Source organism: Lipotes vexillifer, unplaced genomic scaffold (genome assembly GCF_000442215.2).
Source record: "Lipotes vexillifer unplaced genomic scaffold, Lipotes_vexillifer_v1.1 scaffold1114, whole genome shotgun sequence".
NCBI classification, from domain to species: Eukaryota; Metazoa; Chordata; class Mammalia; order Artiodactyla; family Lipotidae; genus Lipotes; species Lipotes vexillifer.
Window position 1 is genome coordinate 3832335 of NW_006779031.1, and position 16248 is coordinate 3848582.

At 45.3% G+C, this 16248-nt stretch overlaps 1 protein-coding gene across 2 annotated transcripts; it reads right to left on the reverse strand.

Annotated features, from left to right (window-relative positions):
* Positions 1–4040: 4040 nt before the first annotated feature.
* Positions 4041–15636, reverse strand: CD40LG (CD40 ligand). Of its 2 annotated transcripts, XM_007452083.1 has the most exons (5): positions 15423–15636; positions 13460–13591; positions 9327–9384; positions 7328–7390; positions 4041–4597 (listed from the first exon to the last, which is right to left on the reverse strand). In XM_007452083.1, exons 1-5 carry the CDS (start codon positions 15576–15578, stop codon positions 4221–4223), a joined length of 786 nt encoding a protein of 261 aa, XP_007452145.1. In that variant the 5' UTR covers positions 15579–15636; the 3' UTR covers positions 4041–4220. The 2 variants fall into 2 exon arrangements, with proteins under 2 accessions (XP_007452145.1, XP_007452146.1); XM_007452084.1 differs by lacking the exon at positions 7328–7390 and having other exon boundaries at positions 4221–4597; positions 15423–15578.
* Between the last annotated feature and the right edge of the window lie 612 nt (positions 15637–16248).

The window sequence follows — 16248 nt, forward strand, 5'->3', positions numbered from 1 at the left end:
ATGACAGATAACTGAGTGGAACTCCAGGAATGGGGAATGGAAAGCAACTAATATATTTAACTGGTTTTCTTGAAAGTTGCTGAATTGCCTCTTGGGGTTACTCAGAGAAGTGTGGTATGGAAGGGGGAAGTTTTTTTTAAAATTTATTTTATTGAAGCATTGTTGATTTACAGTGTTGTGTTAGTGTCTGGTGTACAGCAGAGTGATTCAGTTATCCGTACATATACATATACATGTTCTTTTTCATATTCTTTTCCATTATGGTGTATCAGGGGAATATAGTTCCCTGTGCTATACGGTAGGACCTTGTTGTTTATCTTGGAAGGGGGAAGTTTATAAGCTGATGTCCTCTAGATTGAGAATTAGTGATCATAGTTTTGTTTTTAAACCTTCCTAAATATCGTAAAGATGGAACTGCTCAAGCCTACTGAAAAATTTGGCAATCCCCAGCCTCTGATGGTTAATCGTTTTTGACAAGGAAACTAGAAGAAAGAGTCTTTGCTACACAGAGGCCTGCTCTAGTGTTCGGTATGTACTCTAATCTTGCCTTTTTTTCTTTTCCTTTTTAAATTTTTTTTGCTTTTGCTTTGCTTCAAATTGGGTGTGGTCTTTGGTCTACGACATGTACAAGGCCTTTCATGTGTACCTGGGCCGCCACGCATTCATTCGCCTTGGTCTCAGAGGTTTCAATCATTTTAAGATGCCATCCTGTTTACCTATGCCACTGGGTGCAGGCTGGTGTGCTGGGGACCACGTGGAGACCCACCTTAGCGCTCTTTATAGGATAATCTGTTCCAGAGAGCAGACTCTGCTGGGGGCTTTCTGGGAATGGTCTCATCAAATCCTCATAAACTTTGCAAAGGATGTATTCTTAGCGTCCCCACTTTACGGATGAGGACACTGAGGCTCAGAAGAGATGAAATGACTTGTCTGTGGAGCCTAGATGTGCTTCACAGAAAAGAAGGACATAATAAAATCACGTTCCCTTTTTGTGTCTCCAAGTACTTCAGACTGCTTTAAAGGCCTAAGGCAGTGCAAATTCTTGCTTTACCCAACACACAGAATTATTTCATGAACTCCTGGGTTAGAAGCAGCTCCCAGCATCAGAGGAAACACCTCCACCCTGTAAGTGCTGTGAACCTAAGTGCGGGGGGCAGCGGGGAGGGGAGGGGAGCCACAAGCAGAGAAAATAGCATTCCCGTCTCTCCTAAGGCAGGAAAGCGTTTGTAGACTTGCTTAGAGGAACTGAGGGTTGGAACTTAACACACTGAGAGAGGTATCGGCAGGAGAAGAAATAATTATTTGGGTCTTTATTCTGAGGTAGTTAAGAAGTGGGGGAGTGGTGACATCAGAACTGTATTTAAGAATTGCTTCCACTGCAGGGGGCGCGGGTTCGATCCCTGGTTGGGGAACTATGGTTCCATATGCCGCGTGGTGCAGCCAAAAAGAAAAAGAATTCACTCTCACCTCTGGCCGCACATGGAGAATGGATGAGAGGGAACAGGGGTGGAGGCAGAGAGTCTAGGAGGCTGTTGTAATCTTCCAGAAGAGAGATGACAGGAGTTTGGGCTGGGATCGTGACAGTGGAGACAGAAATAAGTAGATTAAGAGGTATTTAAGAAATAGGGTTGATGTGTTGGGCTGGTAGGACTGGACATGGGAGGGAGGGCAGTGAAGAGTCAAGCCTGGTTTCTGGCTCAGGAAGCAGGGGGGGTAAGGCTGCCCTTCACCGGAATGGGCAACACAGAAAGTGGGTCCCATCGTGGGCGGGGGGGGGGTTGGGGGGGGGATCGAGGGTTCCATTTGGATGCCTTGGATTTGACTGCTGGGCCCACCATTCGGAAATGCGGGCAGAAGGGGACACACTCTAGGGGGCAGGTCAGGACTAAAGGCATAACGTCAGTAGCACAAAGGGGGTCATTGAACCCATGCGCTGGGAGAGGCAGCCCCCTGTGAGCAGGTAGGACAGGAGGAGGAGGGGGGAGGGATGGGCCCTGGAGCTCTTGGGAAGGGCAAGGGTGACGTTAGGAGGAGGCCGTCTGAGGGGTTGAAGGCACTTGGCTATGTGAAGCTGAAGCTTAGGAGAAAGTTCTGGGCCGGGGCTGCGGGAACTGGCATTTAAAGGGCAGCAGAAAGCATGGGAGCAGAGGAGCTCGCCTAGAAAATTTGAGTTTCTGCGTCTATAGCATTCCTTCTGGTAACAGACATGGTCAGCCATAGCCACGTGGTTACTAGAGGTGGAGATGGTCTGGGAGATAATGATTTCCAAAGGAGAAGGGGGCGTGAAGTGCAGGGGCAGGGTTTCAACAGAGGATGTGAGTGTGTAAAGACTATAAAAGGTTTGTCCAGGCTGGACGTGAGTTCCCTTCTTATGACCCTCTTGCCCACCCGTGGCTGTGCTCCAAAGTGGGCGCTCAGCTACCCTGAGGGAGGGACATCCATGGCCTGTGTACTGTCTTCTTCCCTCGGGACCGGGCCAAGCCCTCCCAGCAGCTAGACCGGGTCCTGGCCTACCTGTGAGCATGTCATGAGCAGTGTCTGCTCGCTGCCCCCCTTCCCTCAAGTCTTCCGTGCCGAGGGCAATGCTGAGGAAGGATCTTTGCTCCAGGGGACAAGGTCGCACTGTGGGCACATCCCTGACTGAGTCCCCGAATCCACAAATGTCACGAGTGCTCAGACCAAAGTTCTCTTGTTGGAGAAAGTATCTCCACGCACAACCCAGCAAGTGTCTAGCACGACTTCAGCCTTGTGTTAGAGATTCACGCTCTAAGGCCTTCCAAGTCACTCAGCCAGGAAGGGACTGTGCCATCCAGAGGACCGGAGAGCAGGGCCGGCGGCCGCAGAGCTGCCCCCAATTCTCCTCACGCCCCCGTCTTATTGATGCAGTCATATTTTTCTGCCTGGACACGTGGTATTTGCCTTAAGAAGGGCCCCCTACCGGTAAGGATGACAAAGCCACTCTGGGCTTCTTACATGAAAATAGTGACAAGACTGAGAGGCCAATGCTTCCCTTCCGTTTGTCCCAGTTCCCTGTCCTCTTACCTAAGGTGGAACCGCCTTGACAGCTATTAAAAAGATAAGCAACTGCTTCTCTTTAAGCTTCGCTTAGCTGTGATTAATCAAGAAAAAAACCCAGCCTTTTTTCAATCCTCTGCCACCTTTCCTGAGCAAGCTTTTCACTGGCTACGCTTTCCTGTCATCTGTCAAAGGCTATCGCAGCCTTCCAGGGAGTGTGCTGTCACCAAGATATTTTGTGGTGCCACAAGCTTCAGAACCAAGTTTCTGAAAGTATCACAAGGGTTGGGAACATTCCCTCCAAATGATCCCCCTCCCCGCAACCTGGCCTGGGGCTTCAGATGCTAAATAACCACAATAATGTTAAGAGATCTTTATTATTCAAAAAATAAATAACAAGATAATCACCAGTTCACTCTGGAAACAATGGGGACTGCAGGTAGATACAATAGATTTCCTTTAAATCCAGTCATTTCTCTGGAAGGAGTGGGCAGCCTCAGAGCTGCCCCCTCTGCCTGCCTACCCCATCAACAGTGGTGGAGATAGGAACAGGGTTGAAATAAGATACTTGATTAGCAACAGCCTGACTGTGTGTGTGTGTGTGTGTGTGTGTGTGTGTGTGTGTGTGTGTGTGTGTGTGTGTGTGGGAGAGAAAAAAAGGATGCGAATGAGTGTCAGGGTGACTGCCGGGGAGCAGGGTTTTCGGTTCTCCACTGCATTATACTTTCTAAAGTCTGCCCCACCTCCACCGTGGCCGCAGGGACCCAGAATCCACCATAATTGAATGTGAGCTGAGGCTCCGCGTTTCCCTCCGGCATCTTCACTGAGAAATCAAATACATTCTCCACTGAAGGACACTGCACGCAAAGAAACAAAACTAAACTTGGCTAATTTTCTGCTGTTTACTCAGAATTCGAGCTGTGTGTAATGGCTTTGTCTTTTCATAGGACTCTCTGGATGTCTGCATCAGTGGGGTTGCTGCTTCAGAATATAAGCTCTTATGGAACAGGGGTTTCCTCCGCCCAGTAATTCACTCATTGCAGCCCTATATGCCTCGGGATGTATAATAAATAGTTCTCCATGAGGAGGATCCTAGGGTTATAAATAGGCAGTCCAACGGGCTGCGGTGGGGCGGTCTTAAGTGCTTTGCTGGATTGTGAAGACCGCCAGCGTCGGCCCAGCCGCAACCTGCCAGCTTACACCGTTCAGAGCTTGAGTAAGCCAAACGACGTGAAGCCAGTCCCGTGGCTCACTTGGCTTGGATCAGTCACGTTGACAAACACCGAAGCACCCGGTTGCAATTCAAAGACTCCTCCCAAGTGAATGGATTGCTGCCCGCACGGTTTGGAGGAACTGTGGGTATTTGCAGCTCTCAGTAAGATTCTCTCCGATCCACCTGGGGACTTTAGGCAGAGGCTGGCTATAAATGGAGCTTGACTCGAAGTTTCCCGATTGGAACAGAAGGTGACTTGGGCGTAGATGTAATAGAGCCCTTGTCTTTTCACGGCCAGCTGTTTCCCGTTTTCGAGGGTTACCAAGTTGGTGCTTAGGGTGTAGTATCCTTTGGGGGCCCACTGGAGAACTGTAATGGAGAGGGGAAAAATCCGTGGTCAGGTGGAGCGTACATGATTCAGATTCTAAAGACAATATGGTTTCGTGTTGGATACTGGCTTCACATAGGAGTGGAAGTTTGGGTCGTCAGGGATTCTGAAAGACCCATCCAGCCCTCAGTCTATGGAGGAGCCACGGCTGACCAATCAGCATGGGTTCCAATCAATCAGCATGGGTTGCACGGTCAGACGGAGCTGGGTTCCCATCCAGGCCTTATTTAAGCTTGGGCAAGTCAATCTCCCTGAGCCTCTCAGTTCCTTACCTGTAACACGGGGCTAATATTACAGCCTATTTCAGAGGCTTGTGAAGATTAACTCAAGTAACAGAGCACAGTGAGTTTCCTTCTCCCGTTAAGAGCTCTTAAAGCCAATTTGCCCTTGAACTTAAAAGAATGTGAATGACTTAGAAATCCCAGGTCATAAATTACACCTGCCAAAGTACTCAAAGTCCTTGCTAATACTAACTCGTATCTTGCTTTCCTTGAATTTTCCAAAGTCGAAGACTTGCCGATCTCTCTTGCTCAGCCCCAGCACAAAGACCCCATTTCTTCTTACCTGATCATGCTCTTGCAAACCCGATCCGCCTCCCACAGCAGGGACTAAAATTAGGCAAGGAAGTATGAAAATAAACCTGTCATTTCACTGTGTGTTTTGATCTCCCATTGTAGTGGGCGCCACCAACTTGAAAGTGCCTGTATTCTTGTGGCTAAGCCGAAGTACCCACCGACAATGTGCCATTTTTCTCGCCTGAGATGTTGACTGCGTTCAAAGTAGTGTGTGCAGCCGATTTCAAATCTCAGCCCCCACAGACAGCTAGACTGCCGGGGGTGGAGGGTGGGGAGAAGTGAAAGTATCGATGCATTTGCTTCCTTGAGCTTTCTTTTGAACTCCTATTTGGTGCTCTTAGGCCTATCAGGGTGCAAGACCCCACCTGTTTAGACTCATCCTTTAGTAATTAGGAAAGGCATCCTGCAATGCCTGACATTTCTTGGGCCTCCAGATCACTCTAGAAATGCTTCATTATGGTGTTTTCGCTTTTGGACCATCTGATTGAGAAAACACGGGCAGGTTCCCTATCTTTGAGTCCACAAAGTTTATCTTTGTAAGTCCTTACCTAATTTTCATCCTTGCTGTGAGATGTAGGTCAAGTTTGGAGCAGCGTGACCAAGTAGATCTGAGAGGCTTGTGGGGTAAGAAATGTGACTTTCTTCTCACCTGATCCCCTGCAGACCTACTGTGATGCGGACTGTCAACCATGCTAGGACCAACAGCCATCATGGGCCTTTCGGCAGGATATGTGAGCACTGTGAAATCTATGCAAGGCAAGCTATTCTTCTAGGAGGTGTCTCTGTTGCTGGCATCCATCCAATCTGGATGAGACTGTGTCATGTGGATGACCACCCTGGACATACCAGATATGGTTGTGATATTCTCCCATAAGTGTATTTTATGAGGAAGGTGTACTTGGCAGAATTATTAAATATTGTGGGGTAAGTGTTATTAAAAAGGGCTTTATGTTGCTCTTCTGACAGCTAAACTGCAGTGAAGCAGCTAAGGAATGACACCTTACGTTTGTATAGCACTTGACAGAATAACTTGCTTCTATATTAGCTGATTTGATGCTCAGAGTCACCCTGTGAAGTGAGACAGGAAACTGCTGCGAAGGTAGAGGGACTTGCCCAAGGTCACCCAGCAAGTGGTAGTCATGGTTCTTAAATCTCAGTGTTCAACAACTTTCTATCCAGTGCTCGTTACTCCTGTACCATGATCCAGGATAACTACGTATGCATTATGCCCACTGAGAAGCCCAAGCCACCTCCAAGATGAGGTCCTATCTCCTTTCCTCTCTCTCTGTGTGTCTCTCTATATATCTGTGTCTCTCTCTTACACACATGCACACGCACGCGCGTGCACACACACACACACACACACACTGCTTAGAACTCCATTCCAGAGTGCTGTGTTAAAGTTTTCAAAGACTGCTCTGATGCTCTTGGCCTGCATTTATGTAGATAGGGGATTTTATGCTAGTGTGCATGTTTCCATCCATTTATCAGATGTGCCATATTGTCCAACACCAGCTATCGTGAGGTACAGATTTGGGGGAAAAAAATCTAAGGGCTAGAATCATGGCAGAACGTATACGGAAAGAAAATCACTGAGAGTTGAAAAGATTACAGTATGTCGTCTGTTGTTACTTCATTGGAAAATCTAACATCCTGGCACCTATTGATCTTTGCAGAATGATTTTACCTTTAATTTCCCTGAGGTTGGCCCCAGTGAAGCTGGGGTTAATCATACAGGGATTGGCAGATGGCAGGAAATACCCCTTGAGGCCCATTTGCATACAGTGAAGAGGGGTTAGGACGAGGGATGCTCCCAGTTAGCAGGTCGCTACGTGCCATCTCTTCTGTGTTATCAGAATAATGGTCCCTCCACCCAGTAATTCATCATTTAGAATCAGCCACAGAGCAAGAACCTAATGAGAACATCGGGATTGCTTCTCACCTCCTTTTGTCCCTTCAAGTCCCATCTGGGCATTTGAGCCTACTTTGAAGGCAAAGGCAAGTGCATGAGGCATGTCTGGGTAGCTTTGTAAATTGGCCCCCAGAGGAAGACAGGAGCCTAATTGTTAGGCTGCCTTGCTTTAGCCTCCTGGCCTTCCCCCTCGGGTGGCTGATGCTCAGATGCTCCGGACTTACCAGATGCTGTTTTACTACTGGCTTCACTGATGACATGTGCTGCGATTTGAGGATCCTGATCACCTGAGATGAAACCAAAGACCAACTGTCAGGCCAAAGAAACACAAAAATGGCCACAGAACGATTTGGCCTAGTTCTGCAGCTGGGTCATAGAGACTGTACTTAAATAGGTTATGTGAAAGGAAGGATGAGATGGCCTTGAAATCCCTTGAAACCAGAGGGAAATGTTGGTTTCTAAAATCTGAACAACTGAGTTGGCTATTTACACCGAGCCCATTCTTCCAATCGTCATTCAGTACTTGACTCCGCTTTACATAGACTGACACAGGCTAAAGAAAATGATCTTCATTAAACACATTTTGAATCTTGATTTTAAGAACAACTCCCATCCATTGGTCATCTTAGTGGGCCCAAAGGTCGTGTCTGCACACTTAGCTAGTAAAATGCTTATGGTGTCTGATTTGGTCAAGCACTGGCCACAGTGTTATATCTACCTCTAATGGTTACTCATGTAAAAGGTTTGCTCCTTAATTACACGTGCTGAATCTCCTAAGTGCAGACATGGGTGTGGAAATTGTTTTTTTTTTTTTTTTCCAGTAATGAGCCTGGAGCCGGACACTTTGTAGGTGTCCTATGAATAATGAGTCAAGCTGCATGACCTAAATGACCAGCTTTGTTAAGTGTATCATTTTCCCAAAGACTGCTAGGCAGCACCCACATGAACTGTTTCCTCAAATTTCACAGCAGTTAACAGACAACATGGTACCACTCAACATATTTTACAGTCATTCTGAAAGCAAAGCCTTCATGGAAATCAGGTGACCCTTTGCATCCAGACCAATGGTTAAAGCAAGCTCTTTGCCTCAGAAAACAGTATCTGTATCTCTGTATGTATGTATGTATTTCTTTGTGTGTATTAAATTTACACAAGCCATACCATCTTTTACACTGACTTTGTGATGTAGCAGTTTGTCTAACAACACCCATCTACCAACACTCCATTTTCCCCAAACTCAGCTGCTCGGGTCACTCCAGGCATTATTGTATTTGGTTTGGGGTGCTACATTCTAAAAAGAACAGAGAAAGTTAGTGTGTCCAGAAAAGGACCTAAACGAGGACAAGAAAAAGCCTGGAAAGGGTCATAGGAGAAACAGAGTGGGAGACACTGAGAAGGTTTACCCTGCAGAAGAAAAGGCTCAGGGGCCATGACTGTTGTTTTCAACATATGGACAGCTGCTGTGTAGGAGAGGAATTATATACTTCGTTTAGTATGGCTCCAAAGAGCAGAACTCGCTTCAGTTAGTGGAGATTATAAGAACAAATTTCAACGCCAGAGGAGAAAACCCTTCTCTCGAGTATAATCTTATTATTATAATTATCAGGGCTTTTCAAAGATGGCCCAGGCTGCTTTACGAGCTAGAAGGTGTCTAGGCATGTTTGATCAGACAGTCAATGGTCAGTGCTGTTATGAAGGAGACTCGTGATCTGGGGATGGTGCAGGATTTGAGAACCGTCAAGGTCCCTTCCAACCCTGGGATGTTTGAATGCTCTGACATCAAGAACAGGACAAAGAACAGCGCTGTCACACTGAATCACTCCTGGGTCTCCGAGGCTCCCCCGGCCATGTTTCCCCATGAAAAAACAGTTATCGTTGAGTGATGAATGACACCGCTACCAAACGCTGACCGTCTTGTCATCTTATCCTCTGTAGGTGGTACTAGGCTGTATGGTTGCTTTGATTAAGGTGTTGAAAATAATGTGATTTCTTCATACTTGGTATCGTCAGCACTAAAGGAACACAGCCTTCCCTATAAATATGTCCATACAACTCCTTTCTAAATCACAGGCACCAGAGAAGGTGTTGATTTGGCAATTGTGTTCCTGTTTTATTTCCAGGGCTACCAAGTTCCCTGATCCAACACTGGGTTGTTCAGTATGATCGGCCTAAAGCTTCCTTTTAGTTTTTAAGTATTCGTAGAAATGGCAAAGGGCAACCTACCTTTGTGCATTTCAAAGTTTTTTTCTTTCTTCTTCACTTCTTTGCTTTGCATTATGCCCTAAAATAAGAATCATGGCAAAAGGTCATTTTGACAGGAACTCTGGCGGGGGCTTTAGAGGGAGGTTTCATTCATTTGGCACCTGCCATTACTCCGTTGCCTGTTTCTGGTGAAGATTATGATATAGACTCAGGTCCTGTCATTAATTCCATCCTACCGATTAGGAGCTCATGGCTCTGACAGATGAGCTGACAGCCCAGAAAGCCCAGGGGTGAACCTGGAAACAGAATCTGGGCTTCATTATCTTCCAGTGCTCTCTCCAGACCAATGACTGCCATCCTGACCCCTCCTATGACCCCAACCTCCCTAGCTTTGACGAGTGTTGAAAAATAATGCTGAATGGGGAGCAGTTTCTACCCTGGGAACTGGTACATAGAATATTATTAACATCAACCATGGTGTGTATCTATTAGAATAAAATTGGTCTGAAATCTCTTAGGAAATGGAAATAGTAAGTTTGACCTTGGGAAGAAATCCCAGACTATGAAAAGATCCTCAGACTTTTTAAAAAAAATTTTGTTGTCCCTGTCAATGGGCTGAAGAGATTCTCTTGTTGCTGGTTGCCTTGTGTGGCCCGTTCTTACTTAGAATCATCAGCGTATAGGAAACTCAGGTAATCTCCCAATGCGGCTGATGTTCCAAGCCAAACGCAGCACCTCTTAAGGGGTTTCTTCTCATTAGCAACTGCCGGAAGGCTAGAGGCACTTAAAGAAGCTAGCAGAGAGTGCCATCTACACAGATTGGAAGGTAATAAAGGCTGCTGTTGCCGTTTTAAAGATTTAAAGATACTGAATAAAAGGCGCGGTGGGCTTAACGGGCAGGCATGAGGTCACCCCAGGAATCTGAGGCTGAAGCCGACAGTAGAAACTGAGATCACGTTCTGAGGCTGGGCTTAACGCTGTACTCTGAATACAGATAAGGAAGGCAATAGTATTTTCACATCTTCTGATAATCAAAGTCCTGTGTGCCTTCCAGTTCCTGGAATCAATTTTCTACAGCGCCCTTCCTTTTCGTTCCTCCCCAAGAAGGTATTAGTGTTGTTACTGCTGAGGGGCTCCTTGTACGGTCGGCTCGAGTGCCAGATGTGAGGATGTAAGTCACGGAGCCTAACCAGGAGCCCGCGCCTCAAAACTCTCACGGGGCCCAGAGTTTCAACTTTTTCCACTTGAGCTGAAGTGTGGCAAGTGTGAAAGTGCTGCAACAGGAAAATGTTTGTGAGATACCAAGCAAACAAATGAATATTTCGTGTCTTTTCAAAAGATGGAGTGTGGTGATCGAGGGTGAGATACTTTTAGGCTAGGTGGTTGCATTGGTGTCAGGGCTTTTGGCCAACATGAAAATGTGAAGTCAGCAAAATTTGCCCTTTATGCGCCCGGCCTTGCCTTTCTGTGAACTCTGCCCCAGCCACACTCCCCAGAGCCTTTTTATCCCTCTTGCTTCACTCCCCACCTCAACTGAAAGACTTCTGAAAGTTGACTTTCAGAAAATCTGGAATTAGTTATTTCTCTCTTACTGGGAACTCCATGTGGCAGGGTTGGATAGCTTGACCTTTAACTCGAAAGGGAGATGCTTTGACCTTATCAAAGACACCTCAGGCATTGGAGAGCAGACAGTCACGGAACTGATCATTCTAGCAGGGAGCTGGGGGGAGGGAGAAAGTTTTAATGTGTAATTATACTATTTAAAATGCCGCCTTAATCTACTCTAACATCAGCCCTGAATCCCATCTTCCACCCAGAGTGACAGCTTGGTGCGAACTGCCTCAGGAAATAATGAGTTCCCCATCACTAGAGGTGTTCAAACAGAGATTGAGTGACCTCTGGGTAGCGGCTGTGGGGAGAAGCAGCAGCTCTGGGTTGATAATTGGATCTGATGATTTCGAAGACCCCTTCCTGTGATTCAGGCCTTGGTTTGCTCTGGACCAATCAGACTGTGACCCAGAAAGAAAGGTTGCTAACATTAGCTAAGAATATAAATAATCCAGTTTGGGGGTTATTTTGTAGTTGGCCTGTTAGGTTAAAAAAAAAAAGTCCAAAATATTGTTTTAGAATGAGAAGTTTCGGGGGATGGATATTGCAACGGGGGTCAATCGTTGGAACAGGACTGGGGAGCTGGAGTACTTTGTGTCTGATTGTCGTGCGCATCGTTGGTGCAGATGACGTTGACTCGGACTCCACCCCGCAGCACTGGAGGCAAGGGGCTTCCTCTGTTGCATGGAAGGAGCCCTGGCGGACATGCCTGAGAAGGTCTGCCTTTCCAGAGTATGAAACTTGGGAGCTGTCACTTTTTTCATGCAAGCATAAGCGAAGAGGCCAAACTGACTTTCTTCCTTACTTTTGTCCTGGGTAGCTGATTTGGGAAGCTTTACATATCCAACCTGAAATACAGCTGTGAGGAATTGGCAGTACAACTGTAAAACTCTAAGTAAGAAAGAGGGAGGGAGGGAAGACACCAACAGCCACTCTCACTGCCCTTGGGGGTAACTGAAGTCTGATCACATAATTACAGGATGTCAGAGCTGGTAGTGCCCTGGCAGATCATCTCAGCCCTCTCATTGGATAGATGAGAAAATTGAGGCCCAGAGAGGTGAAGTCATTTTCCCAAGGTCACACAGCCCAGCACATTAAATATGTTACTTGGATTATTAAGTATTGTTCTCAAAGTGGCTTTATTCCCATTTAAATTTGCAACACCTTCCAATACCCTGTAGTACTGGCCAGAAGCCTTGAAGAACTAGAGAAACTCAAATCGTTTTCAGGCCTTGCAAATAGAGTTAGGAGTCTTTTTCTAAAACCTAGATTAGTGTAAAGAACCTAAAAGCCATCAACAGACTTGAGCTGCATTCTGATCCCCGTAGGTGACCCAGGAATAAGCTTTCAGAGTCCTCACTACTGGATTAAATGACACACCGGGGACAGTACAGGAGAACAGGAATAAGCTCAGAAATAAGCTCTCAGGTCCTTCACTCCCAGGTTAATTACACATTATCCACATGTGAGAGCTGACTCCTGTTGGTTTCTCCAGATACCCACCCATCTGGCACAGCACTGCCCTCAGCCTGGATGCGGCCTCCTAGTCACGACCCCCAAGTCCCCTGAGGGCCCAAGGTATTTGACTCAGTGTTCTGAGGGGGAAACAGGCAGAAAGCCTTCTTGCTGTTCTTCTTCTGGAGAAAGAGCTCCTAGACCCCTTGTCTACAGCGATGGAATTAATGTTGTGGGCATGTCCTCAGTAAACGGTCTAGAAACTCTTGCTTTAGGTACCTATCATAGGCCACTGCAGTTACTTGATGCTGGGCACCAGTCTGTTGGGCAAGAAGGCTTCAGACTTTCTGCCTCAGGTCTTGATTGGCCCTAGAGGGGACTGACTCCATGAGCAGGTGGTATGATACAGGGTCTGGTTCGAGCGGTACTGAGACGGTCCACCGCCAATTGCCCACACCTCTCCTCACAGTAAAAGGAAAAGATTTCACTTACATGGCACCTGAAATCCCATCACGAGAGAAGCGTTCCTTCATATGTTAGAGTCTATCAGTGTTCAGAAGCCCCCACCGCCCCCAGTAAAGGCAAACCCTTAACCTGTGGCCTGCCAACGCTGCAGTGGCCAATGGTTATCGCTTCCCTGGGAAATGGGGACCAGACCCTGGGTCCACAGTGGGAAGGCATCAAGGTTTGGATGGAAAGATAAGAAAGTGCAAAAAACAAACTTGGTAGACTTCATCCTTTTTCCTGAGGCATCTGCATGTCTGAGCTCACGTACATGTGTGAATGTGCCCATGAGAGTGTGTATTTTCCCCAGAGAGAGTCTCTTTTGTTCTTCTTAAGGGCATCCCTATCAACGAGCACACTTCCAACTTTCCTTTCCCTTTTAACCGTAGGATTTTGGCTTCATTTTTGCTTTTTTGATACACATACCCATATATACATGTATGTACATATGTATGGCGATATGTATCTATAGTATATATATAACACATGTTTAAATTTTACATGGTCACGTTTTAGTGTCCCAACCTAGCAGGTTTTCTCAACCAAAACTTTTCAATGACACTTTTCCCAACAACTGAGGTCCTTACCGTGACCAGGTCTTCAAACTGGCTTCTAATTTCCTCACAGTTCAGTAATGATAAGGACCCCTCTCCTTTGCTGCATCGCTGTATCGTTTTCATGAACACAAAATCTTCATGAAGATTCCTTTCATCTTCTATCTATTTATGAAATAACAGGGACATGAGACATTGTACTTCTGTCTGCCTGTACAATCACTTCATGGCCTCAACGACATGAGGAGGACTTTGCAGATATAAATGGGGCATAATAACAAGTTAGTATACTGGATTACTGATATCTGGTATTAGCAGTTTAAAAAATCTACAAAAGCCAGCAAAGAAAATGTCATGTGGTCTGCAATGCTAGGTAGAAATCACAGCTATTCTAGTGAAATTTCATCGCAAAGTGTACTTTTTCCCGTGTATTGTAGCAGCAACAGTCTCTAATGGTCATATTTCCCATTGCTTCAGTAATGATTGGTCATTATAAACACAGTCTATAAAATTGTTTTCTGCTGAGCTAATTTGCCCACTTGGTTTTAGTGTTTGTGTTGCAGTGCTTTGGTGAAGGTAATTTGCAATGTGTATCAATGACTTGAGTTCTAATTACATCTCTCTCTTTTTAAGTTTAGTATTTGCAGAAAACATTTTCATTTTTAAAGAAATCATCTTTCATTCCCAAAGGTAATGAGATATTTTATTTTCCGATGTCTTAGAATAAGTAAATATATGGAATTCACTTGTTTAATCAACTAACCTGTGCCATTTTCTTATATTCAGATTACATTTTTAGATTCAAAACAAGATCCAGCTAGCCAGTGGCTTTCACTGTCATTAAGAGAACATCCAAGTGCCAGGGTAAATTTGAATCTACCCAGGTCAGTATTTGCCCTATAGAGGCTAGGCTTATGTCCAGGCATTTGATTGGCAGAGCCCAGCAGGCCAAACACAAACAAACAAGCAGACCCAGAGCCCTGCTCTTTTCTCAGCAGTGAACCCTAAAATTTGGGTAACCCAAGAATTGCCTCAATTGTTCCAGCTCCACCTTATCCTGATAGAAAACCTCCTTGTCTTAATTCAAGATTGGCATCCCAATAATGGCCACTCGCACACCCCTGAGAAAACGCAGTCTCCAGATGCTGTGCATCCACAATTCCCACATCTAGACTTTTAGGAAGAGCCAAATAATGGACCAAATTTCTCCTTTTCATCTATGGTTGGTATTTTTCCAACACAGCCAATAATGCTTATGAGTGGAGGTGGGTAAACTCATGGAAACAGGATAAATCTTAATGGTTATTTTTCTTAAGAATGCAGAACAACCTGCTAACTTCCTCCACTCTTTTGTTCTGTATGTCCAACTATTTAAGAACATAAAACATCTCAGAGGGAAACTGAGCAGCTTGCAACTACAATCAGCATTTGAAGAATTATACAGAGAACGCCACTTTCAGGGACTTACCCATGTCTATGCTAACCTGAAACTATGCATTTCCAGCTCAGATTGATGCTCTCCTTGTCTAGTTGGAGATTTAGAAGAAAACCAGTTGTCTCCATCAGAAAAAAAATAGTTTACTTTTTAAGCAAAACCTTAGCAAATCATTATAGCTCATGTCTACGTAGTGCTTACTTTGTGCCTGGCTCTGGTCTTAGCTTGAATTTAATCTATGAGGTGGGTACTATTAACATCCCCATTTCTCAAATGTGGAAACTGAGGCATAGAAATGGCAAATAACTTGCCTGGGATCACAGAACTAGTAGGGGACCGAGTCAATATTTGAACCCAGCAGTCTGACTCCAGAGCCAAGGTTCTTGACCAGAGAAAAGAGTAGAACATCTCTCTAACTAGACCACAACCACTATGCCACAAGACCACTTATCTATTTGGGTTCTTACCATTGTCCATCATTTGGGTAGAACTAAAACCAACCAACCCACACATCTATAAGAACCCCAAATTTAGTTAATAAAGGCCTACAGTTCACCTTACCTTGTCCAATCTTCTGTGAAGATACACAGCAAAAAGCGCTGACCCAATCATCTGGGTGATAAGAAAAACAGTCAGTAAATACATAAAAATTTTCATACTGACAGGTGGTCCAGTGGCCACAGAGCGGGGAGAAGGTTGGCTGTATGTTTCGATCATGCTGCGTTCGAGTTGAAATGATGTCTTCTGACCGAGAAGGTGGCAGAGGCAGCATGAGAAGACTGTCAAAGTGGCCACCTTACTCAGGATTAGTTAAGAGCGCACAATCGTCGCAGCCCACACTTCCTGGAAAATGTGCTTCGCAGTCTTCTCTCCCAGCAAAAAAAGTTACGTAAAGGTTTTTTGTTTTTTTTTTCTTTCTTTTTTTTTTACCTACCCATATCATTCACTTCCAGGCTTTCCCTTTCGTTAGTAAAGAAGAAACAAGTTTCTTCTTCCATACATTCATTCTTGCCTTGAAATGTCATAGACTTCTTAACAGACAATGGCAGTACTTTCCTATCGCTGTCTAACGTTTGGGGTTCACCAGTTTCAAGGAAAGTGACAAATGAATCCACCAGCAATAGAATTATTTCAATCTTACTAATACAAAGCGGGAACCTGATAGATGAGGAAAGAAAGAAACATCAACAAAAGTTTGGATTGATTTTGTGACTGGCTTGCCACTGGCTAACTGCTTGTTAACATTTCTTTCATCTTTAAACCCAACGAAGTCCCGGCGGCTTTTCAAGGCAAGTCTACATGGCATAAAGCAAAAAGGAGTGCTGACAATTAGTAAAGAAAATTTAGCTGGAAAGATAATTCAAGAAAAATACACTTTTCCAAGGCC